General features: G+C 43.3%; 2 protein-coding genes across 3 annotated transcripts in view; one reads left to right on the top strand and one right to left on the bottom strand.

Annotated features, from left to right (window-relative positions):
- dock1 (dedicator of cytokinesis 1) overlaps positions 1 to 22702 on the top strand; it is a 189293-nt gene that overhangs the window by 79717 nt on the left and 86874 nt on the right. The window lies entirely within an intron of this gene.
- LOC117464557 (inhibitory synaptic factor 2A) overlaps positions 1020 to 22702 on the bottom strand; it is a 36266-nt gene continuing 14583 nt past the window's right edge. For both annotated transcript variants that reach the window (XM_034107071.1, XM_034107072.1), the window contains exons 3-4: positions 11514 to 11585; positions 1020 to 2993 (exon numbers count right to left, since the gene is read on the bottom strand). In XM_034107071.1, the coding sequence (XP_033962962.1) occupies positions 2849 to 2993; positions 11514 to 11585 (217 nt within the window). In that variant the 3' untranslated portion in view covers positions 1020 to 2848. The remainder of the gene's footprint in view (positions 2994 to 11513; positions 11586 to 22702) is intronic.

Raw genomic sequence — 22702 nt, 5'->3', positions numbered from 1 at the left:
CCTGCTACGGATGAGAGGAGGGGGGGGGGGTAGTGTTGCCCCCAAGCAACTTTGGTTCCTGCAAATTCGTGCATCCATGTGAGGATGACTCTACGTCTCTGGGGCATTTACTCTGCTGGTCTGAGGTCTCATCAGGCAGCTGCATGCACACAAACGCATGGACGTGACCCTGAAAGTCCATACACACGGTAAGGTAAGCAAGGCAGGGGTTGCTTTGGACCAAAGATTTTCCCACCGCTCACGAAGTTGCTGCCGGAGCCTGAGAAACTCCACCGACGGCGACGGTCATACGACGGCTTAGATGCCCTCACAAATGGCGCGATGTTGTTACGATCAGAGCCGAATTTGAACATTTCCTTTTATCATGTGTCCATCAGGTGTCAATTTTCGGGACAGTGTGGCAGGGGCTTTACTGCTAGAATCCACTTCAAGACACTGGCCCTTCCTACATCCAGGACATGGTTAAACTGTACACCCCAGCGCGTGCACTCCGCTCTGCATCAGCCAAACGGCTCGCTGCACCCTCGCTGCGAAGGGGACCCAAGTTCCCATCAGCAAAAAAAGTTTGCTATCCTGGCTCCAAAATGGTGGAATGAGCTCCCCATTGACATCAGGACAGCAGAAAGCTTACACACCTTCCGGCGCAGACTGAAAACTCATCTCTTTCGACTCCACCTCGAGCGATAGAACTATTCACAAAGCACTTATATACTAATAAAGGACTGGCTTATCTATATCCAGTTGAGTAGCACTTGAAATACTTGGCTCTATGAAACCTGATGTACTTATATGATTCTGTTTTCTTCAAGGTTGTGTCTTCCTGGTCGAATGTACTTATTGTAAGTCGCTTTGGATAAAAGCGTCAGCTCAATGCAATGTAATTAAAGTAACAACCTACAGAGGTAAAGTCACTAATATAGTACGCAAATGACACCCATTCTTCTTCAGATTTTGAGAGCTCTGTAGATGTCTGGTTTATTTTTTACATTTTGCATATTAAATATCTTTATTTCTTTCTCTTTTGTAAAAACAAACAGTATAAAACACACAGTATTGCACATATTAAATCAATTGCACTTCTTTAAGGTACAGATACACATCTACTTCTCTCTTGATGCTACAGCATAACTACTGAAAGAAACCTACTCTGCATGTACAAGAGTGGAGGTGTGATCACATGTCGCCAACAGAAAGCAGCGAGTCGGAGCTTGTGAAGGTCAAACCAGTGACGTCTAGCAGTTAGCATGGTGTTGTTGTGACGGCAGATAAAGATTTGTATTCATTCGTCTTTTGGGCAGTGTTTTTGGCTTTGAGAGGCTTTAAGCTCCTGCAGGCGATGTTAAGGTAAACTATTTGTTTAGATATTGGCTGCTTTCCCTCTCATTAAAGTTGTATTAGCCCTATTGGATGCTATACAACACATATTCTGTACATAGTCTTTGAACTCTGTGTGGAGTTGCGTCATGAGTTGCTGTCGGATCGATAGAAAGTGATGAGCAGGGAAAAAAGGGGGTAGGGCTGTGGACAATTTTTTGTAGATCTCTTTATAAATTCTTTAAAAGCTAGAAAATATCCTGCAAAATGTGAAGGTTGTAAAAAGCATGCTCGGTGACAAGCCTGCCACCCTGCACTGTAGAAGCCCTGGTTGTGATCAGAAGTGGCACATTCAGTCTGTGGCTCGGTGTCAGTCGCTAGCGGAGTCGCTGATGCAGAACAATGCAGCAATACAATCACAGCTATCTTCCGTTTCCCCTCACATGTGCTACAAACCAACAAGGTGTTGTGATACTTGGTTTCTTGACTGAACAAACGTTTTGAACTTTGAACTGAATTGTCTGTATTTTGAGCCAGAACTCTTTCGTTTTATACTATAATTTAATCAGAAATGTTCCTTCTATGCACTGTAGTTTTGCACAGCCCCCTTCACACCAGCTCAAATAAATATATTCCACTAAACCTTAAAATGAATGTATATAGATATATATATATAGAAAAAAGTACATTAATGTCTACCTTTGCAAATGTTTTTAAGAAAATAACTGTTATTTATTCATTCTTTACTTCAAAGTCAGTGGATTCAAGGAGACATATTAGAGATGGATAGAAAGTGGATCAAAGAGATTGAATAAACATCTCTGACTTCTTTGTCCTTAAGGTCTCTTCTTTAGATGTGATGAAAGTCTTAGTAGATGATCTACATGTGAGTTATTACGCAAAATAGTTCTTTTTATTTACTCTGCAGAAAATGTATCCTAAACAGTGTTAATTGTGCTTTGCAGTACGGCGATATGCTGTTGCTGTAGACCTCGGAGCGTGGCGGCTGAAGGGCCAACCTCTCCTGGAGGCAGGGGGGAAAAAAGACAGTCCCAACTGGTGAATAGAAATGTGATGCTCACTGACTAATTCTAGAATAGAACCCTGTGGACGTCAGCTAGAAAAATATATGCAAATAGCCAGAGGGAAGTCAAATTTGTCTTCTCACCTTGCTGATCTGTGAAAAATGTCCTTGGTGTAATTTCACACCCTGTTTGAAGAAATTAGTTCAAAAATAACTCTGCATCAATTTTTGGTAAGCATGACGTTTTTGAATTTCCCATGGAATCCGCACATGTGTCCCAGTACACATCCTGTCCTCTGCGAGAAGGGGCTCAGTCTCCAGTGGTGGAGCTCTCCATTAACACCAGGTGTACCAAAAGAGATTTGATAAAAAAACTGAAGCCTATGGTTAAACCAAACGAATATGGATGAGTAGACAGACGCATAAATCCCGTGCATCAGTGGTGGGGGAGGAGGACGGTCCTGTGTTCTTACAGGAACCAGAAGTTTCCAGCGAGCGTGCTTCTTGGAGTCAGCTTTGGACTTTGCGTTTAGGGGTGGAGGTGAAGGCCTCCTGGGGGTAAGGCAAAGAGGGGAAGTGGCCGTCCGCCGAAGGGAAAAGCCTCATCATCAGCGGCTGCAGCTTGTCCTCCTGCTGCTTGAAGTCCAGCTCCACACTGCAGCAAAGACACAGAGACACAACGTCAGATCAAACATGATATCATGCTGGTATTAACAGCAAGTTATTAGAATGCTAGTGCAAAACATGTTGTACATACACATCTGAGACAGCATTTGGTTATGGCAAACTAGGTTTATCATTTTGTTTTGGTGTATAATGTGATCATTGGTGTATTTCACTTGTATTCACTGCAATAGAAAATATGGATTGTTTTAACCAACCTTTACTTTGACTGTGTATATTCTTCCTTTATCCTTTAACACTGAGACCACTCTGGTTTCTGTCCCCTTCACGCTTCTTTTAATCCTGACATGTGTTGACCGCCACACTCCGCCTCTAACCATATTAAGTTTCTACATTTTGGCCTCTTCTCATTGACCTCAGCTCAGTCGCAGCATTGCTCAGCCTTTGAAGCGACCTACATTGTATGGCTTACTCTATCCTTATTTCCCTGTAAAATCTCCCAATTCAGATTCAATTACATCTGGCTGCCCACTTTGGCTGCTGCTGTGTGATTTGCTTTCTTATCATGATTCCTAAAGCGAGAGGGAAGCCCATTAGTGTTTGTCCCAGTGAGGAGTACTTGGTCACTGGAGAGGGGGTGTTGAGCAGAACATCTTTTCCTCAGCTTTTTAGGATTTAGCTTGATTTGATGTTGCTGTGATCAATGTACAGTATTGCAACATCAGCAAAGATATGGATGCCAATTTGTACACGAACACATTCTCTCCCTTTTCTGTGTACTCCACATTTATTCCAGGGTGCTAGGGGATGCATCTGTTCCAGCCATCATTGTAATCCCACCCCCGCACACATCTGACTGCTAGGTTCTGCTAAGTGAAACTCAGATGACTGCCTTTTACATAGTGAGAGATTATGCAGAACTCAAGGTGAGCTGGGCCTCAGACGCCCGCTCCGACTGAAATACATGGCGTGATTGCCTGTTGCTACTCAAGGTATATTCCCGAGAGAACATTTCATTGAAAATATATTCATTACAAAGTACTGGAAGTTTTACATGTGAGCTGTAGTGCACATTATTCTGTCAGTTGCATCAAAGCACTGCCAAATATTCATTTCCAGGCATTACACCATGAGAATTTGAAAGTGGGACGATTACAAATAAAGTGTCCACGGTGAAATACCTCGGTTTCTAATATGTACCCTGATGCTTTTGGAATGATAAGATGAACACACATACATGTAAAGTAAATGCAAAGTGCTGAGTGTAGGTGCAATGTAATCATTGCACCTACACTCAGCACTTTGCATTTGTTTGACTCAGGCCTTTAGACGGGGGCCAAGAACACTGCAGCTATTAGCAATAGATCACAGGCTGTTAATTACACTGGTGTAAATCCACTTCACTTTGGGGCAAGTCTGTTGCGGTTTGTGTTTGTCTTCATGCATTTTTTTCTGTGTGTTAAAGTAAATTAGGGTGTTAATATGTGTAAACCTGAAATAGACCACAAATAATAGGCAACAATGACTTTTTGATGCTTGGCCGGATATATTTGTCCTGAGGTATGTAACTCAGCTCGGTGACATCTTCAACATGTAATCTATTCTTGACTTAAGAAATAAGTAATTCATGCCTTGTATTATTTTACCCCATCTTCTTCAACTTACTCATTCTGGCATTCAACTGGTCCAAAATTGAGCTGACGGAGGACAATTTGATTTTTAATATCTTTCCACTATCTTAACACTTTATTGATCCTCTCCTGCTGTTAGTTGTTTCACTAGGTTCTCTACAGTATTAGTAACTTTCTACCCGTTTTAAAACATTTTATTTCCTTTGGCCTTGCCCCAGGGAGCTGCACTTCCTGTGTGAATCACGGCCCTCTGCGTCATCATTTATAATAAGATCACGGTGTCTTCTGAAGTCAAACTCTAGCTCACGCATTAAATGTAATTCATGGGCTGAAGAATGAACAGGCTCTTGCAGATCAAATAACCGGAGTAACACGGCATCAAAGGACTGTGATCAATGACGGTGTGTTTGTCAGAGTCTAATGAGTGTGTGGTGGTGTCATTCTGTAGTGAAGCAGAGAGTATATCAATATCCTTTTTTCTTACTCCTATGAAAAAGACTTCAATTTAGAAAGGCAGGGAGAGTAATCCATCTTCATTTTTTCCTGAAGAACTGTAGCTTAATGCTGCTCAATGTCTATGGGATGTGTTTCTTCCACACAGATACACAGTTTGCCTCTAATGGCGCGTTTCCACAGCAGGCCTCGCTCGGCTTGGTTAGGCCTTATTAGGCCGGGCTCACTTTAATGCTGCGCTTCCATTAAAGTTTAGAAACTGGGGTAGTTACTATAGTAACGCAGTGTAGGCGGAGCCGTGACGCCATCTTCAATGAGCGCCCCAAAAGTTAAACAAGTACAAACCACAGACTGCCTGTGTCATGGCGAATACAGTCGCTGGTTTGTTTATGTCTGTATAGGCCGTTGTTGTAACTTGTGAGTGTGGACGGTCGGAGCATATAACGTTAGCTTAGCCAAGCTCCATTTAGAAAACACGCATTTTAAAAGGGTTTTTCGCCTGCCGTCTGTCTGCAGACTTGTCAAAGCATTAATTCATGGTTTTTACTAACCGGTATCAGTATGCTGTTACTTCGGCATCATTTAGAAACGTGTATTACAATGAAATCACGGTCAAATATGTTCATCTTGTTGTAGTTGTAGCCCCCTTGCCAGCGATTCTCTCTCTAGTTTAGCATACTCAGCCCGACTCAGCCTGGTTGTTCCTGGCCCTAGAACCACCATTTTATGGGGCCAGAAAAACTGTGAATTAGGACCCGCTAGCCGGTACTAGGCCAAGTGGAAACGCAACCAAAAACGGGCCCCGCACGGCTCGGCACGCTTAAAGCGAGCTACCCGCTGCAGTGGAAATGCGCCATAACAGTGATAGGATTTTCCTCGCTCTGCAGTGTAAGCCTAATACTGCCGATACTGTTGTTGCTGTGCATCCACGGCTCCAGGTTATCGCCTTGCAAGAACACAGCAATTTAACCATATTGATACAACCAGCGGATCATCTTCAATTGCTATATATTGTACAGTTCATGTTGTGTGTGTAAGCATAACACTTTACAGTAATTATATCATTATGTAAGCATTACTTGTCTATTTGCAGTGGGAATTTGTGTTCACTTGCATCCTTATCAACCAAAAAGGCACATTTTACACTACATTTTCTCTTATATGTATTACATTGGTCAAATAAAAAAGAAAATGAGTCGCTACAAGAATAACCTGAAGGGCTTTAAACTACTTTTTGTTGTTTCTTTATTACTTAAAATAAAGAAATGTCACTGTAAGGGGTTAAGATAAACACGGCTTGTGCAGTTGTATAGAAGTTATTTATGTTTACATCCCTCATCTGACACATCGTTTACACCATTTATCTCGAGCTACATCCTTTGAATGCCCTTTCAAGTTCACATGCTATCTTTGTTTTTTCAATTTTTATTAGCTGTATTGAATTCACACTAAATCCATAAACACACTCCATCGAAGATCCTCCGTGTCCATATTAGAACAACCAGTAGATTCACAGTGCTCTCAACACAGTGGTCCTGGTAGCTTATTATTCCATCTTAACCAGAGTAGTTATCTTTGTTAGAGCTACTAATTAAATGTGCTACTCTTATCAAATATGCAGCTTTCTGCCAGGAAATTTTTACAAAGACGAGGTGACGTGGCATGCGCCTTGGGAGCAGCATGGCAGCACAATTTAAATGTAATTGAAAGGAAAAAAATCTGCATAATGTCATTTGGGAAAAATAGAGTGAAAAGATAATCGTCTCATCTTTGAAACGTACTCCAAAGGCCTTTTAATAAAAAATGTATCCGTTTCTACGCGGCCGAGTTATCAGCACCTCCTTATGAAACTCACGGGCCCTGATGTGGTGATCCACATTTAGATTTTCTTTTTGTTGCTAGTAAAAGTGAATATTGTTAGCATCTTTATGTCCCACAGCCGAGTGGGTTGTGGGTTCGGAACCAATTGAAGAAGACACTTTGGACCTTGTCAGTCTTTAACCTCTCTTGCTCTGTATCATTCTCACTCACTCCCACTCTCTTCCCGTCATGTTCCTGCTCTCCGAAAGAAAGTGTAAGTCCAAGAAAAGAAAAACTCAAATCATTCATCCGCACACACACACCTCTCACCTGCCCTTTACCCCACTTTAAACCTTCCCAAGACATTATCTCTCCTCGTCACCTTCATCCTCTCGGTGTCTACCTGTTTCACATTCTCACCATGCCTGTTTTTTTTCTAGCCTTATCTTCCGCGGGTGTGAATGTGCGCTCCCTGACGAACCTCGCCGTCCCTTCACACTGTCTGTCCTACCGAGGATCACTTTTGTAGCTATGGAAACCGGCTTGCCACCATGTTGGAAAACATCATTATGCCTGCACAAAAAGAGATGTCCTCCCCAGCAGAGTCGTGGCTGCTCCGTCATTTCCATATGTTCTAATGTAATCATCTCTTCAGCCTTTAGCCACGCTTAATTGATTTTCATAGCCTTGCACACTAAATGGGAGATTCCCCCCTTATTAAATACCCATTCCTTTTTAATATCATATTAGATGCTCTGTTATTTAAATACTATGTTATCATCAGATAGTTGTTGAATGATTAGCTGTTGCTGAATTAATCGCAAGCTAATGACACAATTGCAGTGATAGTCCTTTGTGAACAATGACTCCCAGTGTCGGGGACCTCCCCCAACCGCCTCCCTTAATCTCATTCACTTACATCTATCTTCATGTTTGATCTGCACATTAGCCCATCTTAATGTAATGTGAGGAAAATGGGATTACAGGGTTTCTGCATCAAGACCCTATACGACTTAAAGCCTCGGGTTGTAAAATAAAGTGTAATGCTTTTCAAATCCCCAGCTTCTGCTCTATCCTGTCCATCTCGTTTTTTCCCACCCAGCCTCTCACTGTTTGTCTGTCTTGCTTACTGTCAGACTGCTTTATTTGTACATTTCTCCCCACCTTTCTGAGTAGCACATCACCTGTAATGATGGAATTAATTACAATAATCTTTTCGTCCCTTCTTCAACAATTCTGTCTTAGTGGCATGTATGTTGTATTAAGCATTGCATATTTCATTTGAACACACAGTTATCTGTTTGGAGGAGATAAGGTATTCAGGGCAAACGGTGAGGTAAAGAGAGAAAGTTACAGAGAGAGGATAAAAGAAAGTTCCAGATGGTTTTAAAATGAGGAAAGTGGGACCAAACGAGGACAATAGAAAACAGCAGCTTGTGTATTCTGTTTGAAATCCATGCCTATCGCCTTCAGAAACGTATTGATCTGGTACAGTTGTTATGCTACGGATGGGCTCTGAGATGATGCCATAAACTCTTGGACAAATTGATTATGTTGAAGAATGCATGGCTGCTTCCAAACTTGGATAGTTAAAATGATTTATACGTACATGCCCTTTCCGGTCACGAGACCAGCTACATCATAAATGCAGGAGTTAGGGGTTTGGCCATGGCACAGACATTAACGCAGAAAAACCCCTCTAACTGACAGCTTTCCTTTCCACATACAGTGTTTGTTTCTCTATCAGCTCTGCTTCCTATGCTGTGCTCCTCCAGCTCCGGAGAGGTTGTTTTCATGGAGATCTAAGTAATTAGATTGACATTTAATCCTCCTGCCTGTGTGAAAACGACTGTTATTTTTGATTCTGTGTCCAATCAACACAATTTACCATGCCAAGCCAGACTCTTAAAGGAGGGCTTGGTTCAATTTAATATATTTCAAACATCTCACTTAGGAATTTCTGCCCTGTATCAAGTTGAAACCTTGCCGGGTGCTGGCGAGATTTGTACTGTTTTTGTTTTTGTGCACTTCCTGTGGATGAAGCATATCAATTGATTGTGGCAGATCTAGGAAGCAAAATGTGGAGATATAGTAAAGCGCTGGTTTGAAGACAGTTGTGTGTTCGCACATTAAGTCAAGGGCCAAATCTGACCTGGTTTTGTCTGTGCCCCTTTTTCAATAACATTCAATCTGATTCTCTCTGGGGATTTAAAAGAGCAGGTATGGAAAAAACCTAATAAGATGGATGACACGTATAAATGATTGGCTCATATTCAAATGGGCACACTTAATCATAGCTTTAATGCAGCCTGTGTTTTGCATATTGAAATCCCTCATTGGGAATACAGGTCATGGCAATATATATCACTGAAGCACCTTTCCCAACACTACAGTTTTAAGTACAGGTACAAGCTGAGCTGCCAAGACAACCTTGAGAAAAAGAACCTCAGAATGGAATTGCTCATATATTTAGACTTGTTATCACGCTGCAGATTGTTCTCACAGGAAGATGGTTAGTGAACGTCTCTAGAGTCTCAGAGGCGGGCACAGTGAGGCTCTGGCAGCCAGAGCGCAGAGAGCAGGGCCTTCTCTTCCCCAGGGCCAAATCACACAGTTACCATTACACATGCTGCTGACTAATTTATAATACCAGCTGAGCTCCCATCCCAGCAGTCTGTCCCATGTCATCTATTTAATTTCAAACCTTTATTTATCCAGGTGTATCCCTTGAGATCATTGATCTCTTTTTCAAGGGAGACCTGCTCAAGTCAGTTCCACATGAAACATAAACACATAAAACAACAAACAAGGACATCATCCAGCATCATTACAGGGATTACAATTGACATAACTATCCACATGAACAGGTACCAACAGCAGCCGATTGACTAGCATCCAACCGAGCGTTACAAACATTTAGTGGCACCAGATTGTTCAGTTTCCATTTAATTTGCAGACTATTCCAAGACAGAGGAGCTGCGCATCTAAAAGCTGTCTTCCCTAAGATAGTCCTAGCAGTTGGCACATTTAATAAAACCACAGCATTCGATCTCAAGCAGTAGCCACTTACAATTCGCCGTGAGATCAGGGAGCAGATATAAGATGGAAGTTTCCCTAGCATGGCTTTGTATATAAAAATGTACCAGTGACTGAGCCTCCGTACAGTTAGTGAAAGCAAACCAGCCCTTGCATACAGCGTACAGTGATGGGTTAATGCTTTACAGTTTGTCACAAATCTCAGTGCACTCAATACAAAAAATCTATCCTTTGACCCTGCTCTCAATTAAAACATGATATACGTGGCTATTTTGAGGTTTAGTGACGACTGAGGCGAACAGTAGTATACACTAAAACCATTTTATTGATCCCCTCTCTTTAATTCTCTGTTGTTTCTGACTGGAAGGAATCACCAAAGAGAGAAAACCATCAGTACGCATGTGCACAAGCAGGTTTTGTTATATGATTATTTTTATGGATGTCTAGCCTCCCTGGTAACCTGGCTCTATAGTTGCCATTGTCAGTTAATTTACAACTTAAATCAATAGCTCAACGACCTTTGAATGGATTAGATGCACATTCATGATGCCCAGAGGTAGTGTACTACTAACTTTGGTCCCGTGAAATGTTTTCCTTGTGCCACAATGAGGTTTCCAGGTGTGAACTACAGTGAACTATCTTGACGGCTCCGTAATGGATTGCTGAGATGTGGTACAGTTATTCAAGGTCCCAAAAGGACATTCTGTCATATTCTGTAATGACTTTGGTGATCCCCTGACCTTTCTCTAGAAGCTAAATTAGATCAGATAACATCCAATACTTTGGCCTATGACTCAAATGTCAGCAAATATAGTAACCATAGTAAAGAATAAACCTGCTAGACTTCAGCATTTTGGAATGGTAACCCTTACCCCACATTGCATTAAGCTTCTTATGATTCACCAGCTATTTGTTAAAAAATGTAAAATAACAAACGATATTGACTAATTCTCATAACTAATTCTGAGAGCTGAAATGTACAACTTGTCAGAAACTGGAAGGGATTAAATTCACAGCCAAATCTAACTTTTTCTTTCAAAGCTATTGAAACACTTCAATACTGGAATAAATGGCAATTCATCTTCTGCTGCCGACTAATTGTTACATTGATTTCTTGTCTTTCATGAACAAATCCAAAGCAGCAATTTACACAAACTCACACACACATACTTTCATAGTACTGTGTACCATGGTAGACTAATGACTTTGGACGCACGCCTGTACTGGTTGTCAACTCAATTGAACTGAAACTGAAAGTATGCTGTAACTCAGTTGGCTTGGCAAAGTATTGTATTATGCTCGGATGATAATTAATTTCACCCTTCTGCTCTGTGCTCACTCATTCCATTGCATGTATCCTCTCTGCTTTTCAACCTTTACATCCAGCTAACCCTATTCCTGCTTCACACCTTTCAGTGAATGAAGCTGTGTAGGAGAATCTGATGCATAGATAGAGAGAGGAAGCAATGTGTAAATGTCACACGTCCCCATGTGCTCATTAACAGCATCCACATTAGTCTTGCACCCCCTGCTCCTCTCCACATCGCTTTTCCACCTCTTCACTTTCCCTCAAGGAGAAAGGACAGGGCACATTTGGATCATCATGTCTTTGAAGAGGAATGGCCACTCACCTGTAAATAATGCATGCGCTGTTCCGGCATGTGTCGCAGTTGGCCGTGTCCTGTCCGGTTCGATAGGAGAGTCTGCGGGGAAGATAAGAGTCGTGAATGAGTAATTACAGGACTTTGTTAAGCTGCTCCCTCACACCTTCCTTTCTCATCTTGTTTGTCACCCCTCGTTAGCAGGACCCGAGTAAATGAGGGTGAGGAGGAGTCATGCTGCCCTCCTTAGTGGCCCTTGTCCAGCAGCCAGGGCACAGAGAGCACAGAGTCGGCCATTAGCGCTGGTTGACTGATTTTGAGGTCGGATAAGGCAAAGTAGTACAAAGAAAGAGTTTATAAGCAGTAGGTGTGACAGGATTGTTACTTTTCCATTCACCTACATTACAAATGTTCTGATATAATGAGAAAAATAGGTCGGGTTGCAGCTAAGGATTATTTTCGTTATTGATCAATCGACATATCTTTTCTATATAAATGTAAGAAAACAAACACAATTTCCCAACACCCAATATGACTACTTATCCTAATATCAACGTTTTTTTTACTTGCACTAAAGAAATTGAATCGTTGATTATTCCATTCTGAACAAGATACTGTTGTCATACATTTAGTCATCTTACATATTTTCAATAACCATTTATCATCTGAAATATAAAAAAAGCATCGGAAAGCTTATCAGATACATGTTGACAATTTTGCTTATAACAGAAGCTCCTTTGGCAATTTATAGTCCACCCCTCTTAATTTAATTGAGATATTGATTTACTGAATTCACATTTCAAACCCATCAATATCCTATTATATCATATCTTGTGTGTCCCTATATTGTTCTATTATCAGTTGCTGCTGAGATGAAATATTGTCATGAACCAAGGTCCCATTATAGATCCCCATTTCTCAAGGGGGCAGCTAAAGACCAGGTGATGGAACTGAATGGAACTGCTTGGTTTCATGCACCAAAGGTTCAATGGCTTTCTTATTGGATTATCGTGTGAAAATGTGCCTATTGATTGACAGCATAGTTTCCTCTTATAATTAACGACATATGGAAGTACTGTAGCCTTACTCGATCAATGGCATGGACTGGAAGGAGATGCTCTGCTGTTTGTTTTTTATCATCATGACCTATGAAAGCAGTCTTGAAAACGATAGTTACGGCTGTAACTACGGTTCTATGAGTCCCGGATGACCGCCAGAGGCGGTGCTTTAGCACTGGATATGTCCATCGCGCGCATGCGCAGCTCGAGTACCAATAACAACAAAGTCACCTGTGACCCACGTGACACCGGCTATATCAGCCGGTATTGTCAGAGGATCTGTTCCCCGAATCTTCTTGCGAGCACACAAGAATTCTGAGTGACAGGGAACTCTGGCGGTCATCCGGGACTCATAGAACCGTAGTTACAGCCGTAACTATCGTTCTATTTCGTCCCTACTGACCGCCAGAGGCGGTGCTTTAGCACTGGATGACCTATACCAACAATGTCATGAAGAATCCAAGCCCTTGCTCACCACTGGAAGCAGCAGAGCTCGGCAAAAGGACCACGCCCAAAGAATGGGGAGTGGCGACATTGACCTGATGACAACTGGAGAATGTGCCAGAAGACGCCCACGACGCCGCGGCGCAGATGGTCTCCAGGGGCACCCCTCTCAGGGCAGCCCAATATGTTGAGATGCTCCTTGTAGAGTGGCATCTCAGCCTGGTGGCAGGGGGCGGCCACTGGCCCCGTAAGCCTGTGAGATGGTATCGACAACCCAGTGGGGAAGCCACTGGTTAGAGGGCCTAACCTCCTTTAGTACCGCCAGGGCAAACTCAAGAGTTGCTCCTCCTGCCGTATACAGGCAGTAGCCTTGATATACGCCCTTTGGGCACCCCCAGGGCACAGCAACTTCGATGTGCCGTACTCCTGAATGTCAAAGCGTGCCAGCTGGGCAGGCTGATTGAAGTGAGTTTGTGGAAGGACCCCGGGCGGGAATGCCACATTTGCCCAAAGGGCAACGCATGAGAGTCCCACCTCGGGCATGTATTGTTTATGGAGAGGACATGCAACTCCCCGACTCACTTCCCTGAGGCTATGGCAAGCAGAAATGCTGCCTTTGTGGGCAGCCACCTAAGCCCCACCTGGGCCAGGGGCTCGAAGGGAGGAGGTGATGGGGCATCCGGCAGCAAGGGCAGGTCCCAAGCCGGAGCCCTCGGGGTGCACGGGGGACGCTGCCGTAAAGCCCCTCTCATAAAGAGGGACACCGACCTGTGGCGCCGTCGACCCGAACATGTTGGGCAGAATCGCAGCCACATAAATTCAGAGTGGAGTGAGAACGTCCACTATCTAGAAGGGACTGTTGTCTAAGCAACAATGTACATGCTGTCCCCAAGGAACACGCACATTCTTGCCCCCCAGTTGGGGTAGAAAGTGCGTGAGTGCAAGCTGCACGGCCCGAAGCTCTAGCACGTTGACCCGGCGTGCACTCTGCTGGGCAGACCACTGACCCTGAACGGTCCTGCCCTGCCGCACTGCACCCCACCCTGAGAGACATGCACCTATGGTGATGGTCTCCTGGCGGGATGGGATGGCGCCCATGGGCACGCCTACCAGAGATAGGCCCTGCCCCTCCAGCGTGACGGAGAGTGGAGCAATGCTGCGACACCCTGACTTCACTGTGCCTGTGCCACTTGGCGTCCAAGTGAAGGCTGTTCAGCCACATCTGCATGGGGCACAACGACAGCGGGCCTAAGGGCCCAGCGGCCGAGGCAGCTGCCAGTCTGCCCAAGGGCCGGAGGAACTGAATATAAGGCACCCTCTTGCCCGGCCCACGTGGAAGTAGGCATCCCTCGGTTGGGAACCACTCCACCTGTGCGTATGCAGTAGTCAGCATATAGAATGGCAGCACCTTCAGGAATCTGTTGATTCCTCTGAGGTCCAAGATCGGGCGAAATCCGCCGACTTTCTCGCTCACGAGAAAGTATGCAGAGTAGAACCCCCTGGCTAAGCAGAGGGTCTTACTGGGTTGATTGCGTCCTTGGACAAAAGGACGGACAACTCTTGGCCCAGAGGTAGGGCCCCTGCCGGATCGCTGACGACTGTCAATTAGACCCAGCCGAAGGCTAGGGGCCGGAGCTGCGGTCCGTACCCCTGGGTTAAGGTGAAAACCACCCAAGGGACGGAAGTACAGACTGCCCAGAAACTGAGCTGCTGCTGGGAAAGCAGCCGCCGACCACCCCCGGGATTTCGAGTTGCTGCTACTCGCCGAACAGAAAGAGGGATGTAATTACACCCACGTTACGGCAGAGGGAGCGGGAGGGAGAGCACTGCCTTCACCTAGCTGGGTAAAATAAAGAAGCTAACAGTATACGCAAGACGTTAGCCGAGCGGCTGCTGCTAACGATCAAGCGAGATCAAGTCAAATAACACACATGTTTAAGACCAGATAACTAGCTTCTAAAGAATAGCACAGCCGTAGTTACAGCAGTAACCATGGCCAGGGCTCACACGGCATCTAACCGTAGTTACAGTAGTAACTATGGCCAGTACTTACACGGCTTAGAACCGTAGTTACAGTCGTAACTCTGGCCAGTACTTGCACGGCTTGGATACTTACACAGCATAGAGCCGTAGTTACAGTAGTAACTCTGGCCAGTACTTGCACGGCTTGGAACCGTAGTTACAGTAGTAACTATGGCCAGTACTTACATGGTTTAGAACCGTAGTTACAGTAGTAACTATGGCCAGTACTTACACGGCATAGAGCCGTAGTTACGGTATTGCCTATGGCCAGTACGTGCACGGCTTGGAACCGTAGTTACAGTAGTAACTATGGCCAGTACTTACGGCTTAACCCCGTAGTTACAGTATTAACTATGGCCAGTACTTACACAGCTTGGAACCGTAGTTACAGTAGTAATTATGGCCAGTACTTACGGCTTAGACCTTAGTTACAATAGTAACTGTGGCCGGTGCCTAAAAGTGTCAGCCAACGGCTGCCCACTAGACAATATAATATTGGGAGGATGAAATCCTCCTTAATGGCCATACATGCAGAGCACACGGCACACACAGTGAAGATTGTTCTCTGCATATCGTCCTAGTGCTAGGAGTCTAGTACTAGGAGCAGTAAATACCACGATATAGCGCTACTGCAACCATACCATGCGTTTACCGGGAGCAGCAGCGAGAGCACTGCCCTCACCGGCTGAGTTAAATAATGAAGCTTAACCGTACATGCAAGGTGTTAGCCAAGCGGCTGCTGCTAACAATCAAGCAACCAAGTCAGAACACAATGTTAAGACCAGATAATTAGCTTCTAAGAAAGAGAACAGCCCGCATAGAACCGTGTCTGGTTACAGTAGTAACCGCACATGCCGAGCACACAGCACCCGCCGTGAAGATGTTCTCTGCATATCATCCTAGTGCTAGGAGTCTAGTACTAGGAGCAGTAATACAACGAACTAGCGCTACTGCAATCAAACCCTATGCTACAGGGAGCGGGAGCACTGCCCTGAGTTAATAGTTAAGCTCAACAGCAAGGTGTTAGCCAAGCGGCTGCTGCTAACAATCAAGCGACCAAGTCAGAACACAAATGTTAAGACCAGATAATAGCTTCTAGAAAATAGAAAGTACTTACCTTACTTTCTGCATCTAAACGAAAAACGGGTTTAAAGTACGACACTCTTGGCTTTCCATACTAAATCGAATGAGGGACGCAGCCAAAGCTGGGACTCAAATGCTAATGATAGCTCGGGCACAACGCCACAAGCAGAACTTTCAAAAGAGCATAAGGGCAACTTTATGGGAGAGGAAGCGGGAACACTGTCGTCACCAGAAAGTCTAAGCCACAAACAATAAGACGGTAATCAGGACAACTTGGCTGGGAGCGGGTGTGGAAACACAGCCATCACCAGCAACAAGCTGACACAAACCTGTCTGTCGAGGCTCTGCACAGCCGGCGCAGCTCCTGGAGGACGCGTCTAACGACCCGTAGCCCCGACTGTCAGTCGCGAAGCTTCACGCGGCCAGCTGTTTGCAGAGAAATCCCTCTGATCAAACGTTCAAACCTGAACGCTGTAGGCTACGAAAACGTAGCCACGGTACCCTCGCGCAGCGAGAAGATGAAAAGGAACAGATCCTCTGACAATACCGGCTGATATAGCCGGTGTCACGTGGGTCACAGGTGACTTTGTTGTTATTGGTACTCGAGCTGCGCATGCGCGCGATGGACATATCCAGTGCTAAAGCACCGCCTCTGGCGGTCAGTAGGGACGAAATATAACCCAGTTTAACTGTCGTAGCTGATATTTACCCAGGTTTCATGCCAACAAAGCTGTTTTTAGTTTGACATATTTTTTTACCAGGCTAATTACAAACTACTTGAATCATTTTGTAAGACAGTTATGAAATATGTGAAGCTGGGTTTGTTGCAGCAAAAAGCACACTCAAAAGAAACATTGTTTTGTCAAGGTTTTAAGATGTTCCAGAGTAAGGCGTTTGCTCTAATAAACCGATTCACCAAAAATCTCTTACATTTCTAAAATGACTGGTAGTTCAAAGTCACTGAATTCTCCTCTGTGTTGATGTCTATGGGCTGACATGAACACTTAATTCTCGTCCTAATCATTGTTGTAGTAGGAGAGCCCTCTTTTTGAGTCTTTCTCAGGGATTCAGCCCATAAGGTGCTCACCAAAAATTAAACCGCTATCATATATTTACTCTCCTAATCTACTCCATTTAGTGATATACTCCCTTTTTTTTATTATTTAAAGCTGTCGCCAATTTCAGACAATCCGACAAGAGAATAAGTGCAGTGATATTGGGAAGTTTGCAGTTCGGAGCATTGTCATTTAGGGGATTTCCAAAACCAGAAATAGTGCCAGTGCAAGGCCATCTCCACACTCCGATGGGTTACACGGGCAACTCGCTCCTTTGATTAACTCACCCTTATGCTCTCTATCTCTTGTCCTCACGCTGTCTAGATCTTTTTCTTCTCCCATCCCTCGTTCCTCCCCACCTTTCTCTCACACTGAGTTAATAAGAGAAAATAAAAGAGCAGAACTCATTTTGGCAAGCCTCCCTGGAGAGAGTGAAGCCAAAACCATGCCATTAACAGTATATGTATTCTCCCTACCTCCCCCATGTGCTACTAGGTGAGCCCTCCCAAAGGTCATTGAGTGGGTGGGAGTCCAAAGGCATTAAGGCTGCAGCCACACGAGGACGATAACTGTCGTATCTGCTACAGTGTTCTATCAGATAGACACACAAGGCCGACATGGAAACGCAGAAAACGATAACGGGTCCCAAGGTGGGTAGATCTGCGGACGAACCGCTCTGTGGGGCCAAACGGCTCCGTGATTACGCCCTATAACGATAATTTCCTGCTAACGATTACGCAATGGCCCCAGTGTTTCGAGCCAGGTCCCAGTATCTTGCAGGACAGTGCACCCAGCAGGAGCTTCCAGCTAGATTTGATCGATATGGACATCAATCAATCAATCAATGTTTATTTATATAGCCCAATATCACAAATGTTACATTTGTCTCAGTGGACTTCACAGTTTGTACAGAATATCAGTATGACAATACGACACCCTCTGTCCTTAGACCCTCACATCGTACAAGGAAATACTTCCGGAGAAAACCCACAGTTTAAAGGGAAAAATTGGAGAAACCTCAGGGAGAGCAACAGAGGAGGGATACCTCTCCCAGGACGGACAGACGTGCAATAGATGCCGTGTGTAAATTGAAAAGATAATACATTTGCAACATAGGTAGTCCAAATGTTTGGAAATGCATGTGTGTATAATAGGAAGATGAATCCATGAGGATATCCATCCAGGACCTATGATCCAGGACCACAGCCACGACTCAAGATCCAGGGCTCGCGATGCAGGACACAGGACCGCAGGATCATCCATGACTACGGATCCCAGCGTATATAGACACCAAAAAGAAAGACATTTGGGGAAGCTGGGTTAATCGGAACATGAGAGTACACAGGTATAGACAGAGAGAAGGAAGAAGTAAGATGTCCCCCGACAAACTAAGCCTATATCAGCAAAACTAGGGGTTGAATCTAATCAGCCCTAACTATAAGCTTTATCAAAAAGGAAGGTCTTAAGCGCACTCTTAAAAATGGATAGGGTGTCTGCCGCCCGAACACAAACTGGAAGCTGATTCCACAAATGTGGAGCTTGATAAGAAAAGGCTCTGGCTCCCATTAGTACTTTTAGAGACTCTAGGAACAACCAACAACCCTGCATTCTATTTTTGGAACGCAATGCCCTAGTAGGACAGTAGGGTATAATGAGTTATTTAAGGTAAGATGGCGCCTGCCCATTAAGGGCTTTGTAGGCGGGAAGAAGAATTTTATATTCTATCCTGTGTTCTATAGGGAGCCAGTGTAAGGCAGCCAGAACAGGAGTAATGTGGTCCCTTTTCCTAACTCTGGTTAGTACACGAGCTGCAGCATTTTGAATCCGCTGAAGCGACTTGACTGACTTCTTGGTACAACCTGATAATAAAGAGTTACAATAATCCAGCCTTGAAGTAACAAATACATGGACTAGTTTCTCTGCATCGTTTTGAGGCAAGATATGCCTGATTTTTGCAATGTTATGTAGATGGAAGTAGGTGCTCCTTGAAATTGATTTTATGTGGGCGTTAAAGGATAAATCCTGATCAAATATAACACCAAGATTCCTTACAGTCTCACTGGAGGCCAAATTAATGCCATCCATAGTTAGTATATCTTTAGATAATTTGTTTCATATATTCTTCGGGCCAAGTACAATAACTTCAGTTTTGGTCGTGTTTAACATCAAAAACTTTAAGGTCATCCACATTTTTAAGTCCTTGAGGCAGTCTTGAATTTTATTTAGATGATTAATTTCATCAGGCTTGATTGATAAATATAGTTGAGTATCATCCGCATAGCAATGACAATTTACAGAATGATTCCTTATAATATTGCCTAACGGAAGCATATATAATGTGAACAAAATAGGTCCGAGCACTGAGCCCTGTGGCACTCCATGGCTAACTTTGGTTTGTGTGGAAGATTCATCGTTGACACGTACAAACTGAGAGCGTTCAGATAGATAGGACCTAAACCAGCCTAAAGCAGTTCCCTGTATGCCAACTAAGTGCTCTAGTCTTTGCAATAAGATATCATGGTCGATAGTGTCAAATGCAGCACTGAGATCGAGCAAAACAAGAATAGAGACAAGTCCCTTGTCTGAGGCTATTAGAATGTCATTTGTGACTTTAACCAGAGCTGTCTCTGTGCTATGCTGTGTTCTAAAGCCAGACTGAAAATCTTCAAATAAATCATTGTTTTTTAAGTAATCACACAACTGTTTTGCGACTGCTTTCTCAAGAAATTTTGAGAGGAACGGAAGATTAGAAATAGGTCTATAATTAGCTAAAACCTCTGGATCGAAGTTGTGCTTTTTAAGAAGCGAATTTATCACTGCTACTTTGAATGATTATGGAACATAGCCTGATAATAAAGACATATTCATAATATGTAATAAAGAAGTGCTAATTAATGGAAAAACTTCCTTCAACAGCTTAGTTGGAATTGGGTCTAACATACACGTTGATGGTTTAGAAGAGAGAATCATTGAATTTAATTGTTCAAGGTTTATGGCTGAAAAGCATTCTAGTTTACTATCTAGTGTAATATTTAGGGCTGTCAAACGATTAACATTTTTAATCAGATTAATCACAACTTAAAAATTAATTAATCATGATTAATCACCATTCGAACTATGTCCAAAATATGCCATTTCTTTATGTATATTGTTGTGGGAATGGAAAGATAAATGAAAGAAGGTGGATATATCCATTTAACATACAGTATCTATATTTATTATAACATTTTTCTGTGTGTCAAAATGAAAGACAGCCCACACACCTATCAATCATCAAACCGTGGGGTCTTAATTCATTACGTGTTGATTTCTATCAACGGGGGAGTACTTCAGGAAAGTCGACAGATGGGGGGGGGGGGGGGGGTACGGAGACCGACTCTGTCGTCCGGTGATCTAACCGCCTTCTGGAAAAGCTTCACAAGTACGTCGGTACGCAAATGCGCTTTGTGACACAAGTGACGGTACGCATTTCAGAGTACATAACCTGCGTACCAGTTATGTGCACCCCTGTGCTGTACAGCACAAGTATTCTCCATCGGGACTTCCTGCAACAACACCACGCCGTTATCAAAGATGTTCTATTGAGAAGACGATCACTACGTGACAAAAGTTTTCAAAACCGTGGCTGCAATCAATCTGACTAACTGCTGTCTGTGCAATTTACTCCGCGAGTTGGCAGACTTTATTTTGCTTACTTTAACATCATTTCTCAAGGTGGGGCTAAGCCATTTCTTGGTATGGGTGTAGCCTACCCCAGCCATACCCTGGCGCTGCCACTGGTGGCACGTATGGGGCGGGCCATTCTGCACATGCGTTAAATGCGTTAAATATTTTAACGCAATTAATTCATAAAATTAATTACCGCCGTTAACGCGATAATTTTGACAGCACTAGTAATATTATAACTTACGTTTCCGGGAGCTGTTGCTAACACTATACTGGTCAAAGGCAAGAGGTCATTCATTTTGTTTCTAAGAGTAACAATTTTATCGTTAAAAAGCACATAAAATCATTACTACTGAGTGCTATGGGAATAGAAGGCTCAATCGAGCTATGGCTCTCTGTCATCCTGGCTACAGTGCTGAACAGAAATCTTGCATTATTCTTATTCTCATCTATTAATGAAGAGTAGTAGGCTGCTCTCGCTTTACGCAGTGCTTTCTTATATTCATTGAGAGTAATATGCCAAATTAAACGAGATTCTTCAAGTTTAGTGGAACGCCATATCCTTTCAAGTTGTCTCGACTTTTGCTTTATTTTGCGGGTTTCGGCATTATGCCATGGAGCTAATCTATGTTGTTTTATTTTCTTCTTTTTCAAAGGAGCAACAGAGTCTAATTTTATTCGCAGCGCATCTGTAGCACTATCAACAACATGATCAATTTGGGGTGGTGTACATTTTGTATAAGTTTCCTCCCCTACATGCAGACATGCTATCGAGTTAAGTATTGGTGGAATCTCTTCCTTAAATTTGGCTATAGCACTAACAGATAGGTTTCTGCTGCAGGAGATGTTGACTAATGCTTTGTAGTCTAGTAACAGTACTTCAAAAGTTACTAAGAAATGGTCGGATAAAGCAGGATTATGCAGTTCGACTAATAGTTGCTCAATTTCAATACCATAAGTCAGAACAAGGTCGAGAGTGTGATTATAGCAGTGGGTTGGTTTATGTACACTCTGACAAAAACCAACAGAATCTAATATAGAGTTAAATGCAACAGTAAGGCTATTTTTATCATCGTCAACATGAATATTAAAGTCACCTACGATAATTACTTTATCGGTTTTAAGTACCAAAGTTGATAAAAACTCAGAGAATTCTAATAAGAATTCTGAATAAGGACCTGGTGCCCGGTACACTGTAACAAATAAGATTGGCTGCAAAGTTTTCCAGGTCGGATGCGTAAGACTAAAAACGAGACTTTCAAAGGAGATATAATTTAATTTTGGTTTAGTATTGATAAGTAAACTTGAGTCAAAGATTGCTACAACTCCACCTCCTCGGCCCATGCCTCGGGCAATATGAGTATTGATATGGCTGGGTGGAGTGGCCTCATTTATGCTGACATATTCTTCATGTCTCAACCAAGTTTCAGTGAGACAGCATATATCAATATTATAATCTGATATTAAATCATTTACCAATATTGCTTTAGATGCTAGAGATCTTATGTTTAAGAGACCACATTTAATATTCCTGTTTTGTTGCACTGTAGTAGTTGTTACATTTACTTTTATTAGGTTATTATGTATCACACCTCTATTAGGTTTTACCTTAAAATTTAAATTGTCCTTGGGCAGACACACACACCGCTAATATTGGGTATTTTATTGGGTTCGGGATTCCTATTGATGACTGCCTAGGAGAGAGCGCAGAGAAGCGTGTAAGACTGCGACTCCGCCTCCTGGTCTCAACTCCAGTTTGTCATGGATTAAGTCCACAAAGCCCTGAAATGTTTGCCGAAATGAGATTTGCACCTTCCAAAGTAGGATGAATGTCGTCTCTCTTAATCAGATCAGGTTTTCCCCAGAAGGCTGTCCAATTATTTACGAAGCC

This window comes from Pseudochaenichthys georgianus, chromosome 19 (genome assembly GCF_902827115.2).
Source record: "Pseudochaenichthys georgianus chromosome 19, fPseGeo1.2, whole genome shotgun sequence".
NCBI classification, from domain to species: domain Eukaryota; kingdom Metazoa; phylum Chordata; class Actinopteri; order Perciformes; family Channichthyidae; genus Pseudochaenichthys; species Pseudochaenichthys georgianus.
Note: the sequence above shows the minus strand (reverse complement) of the source record. Positions and strands in the feature narration are given on the sequence as shown.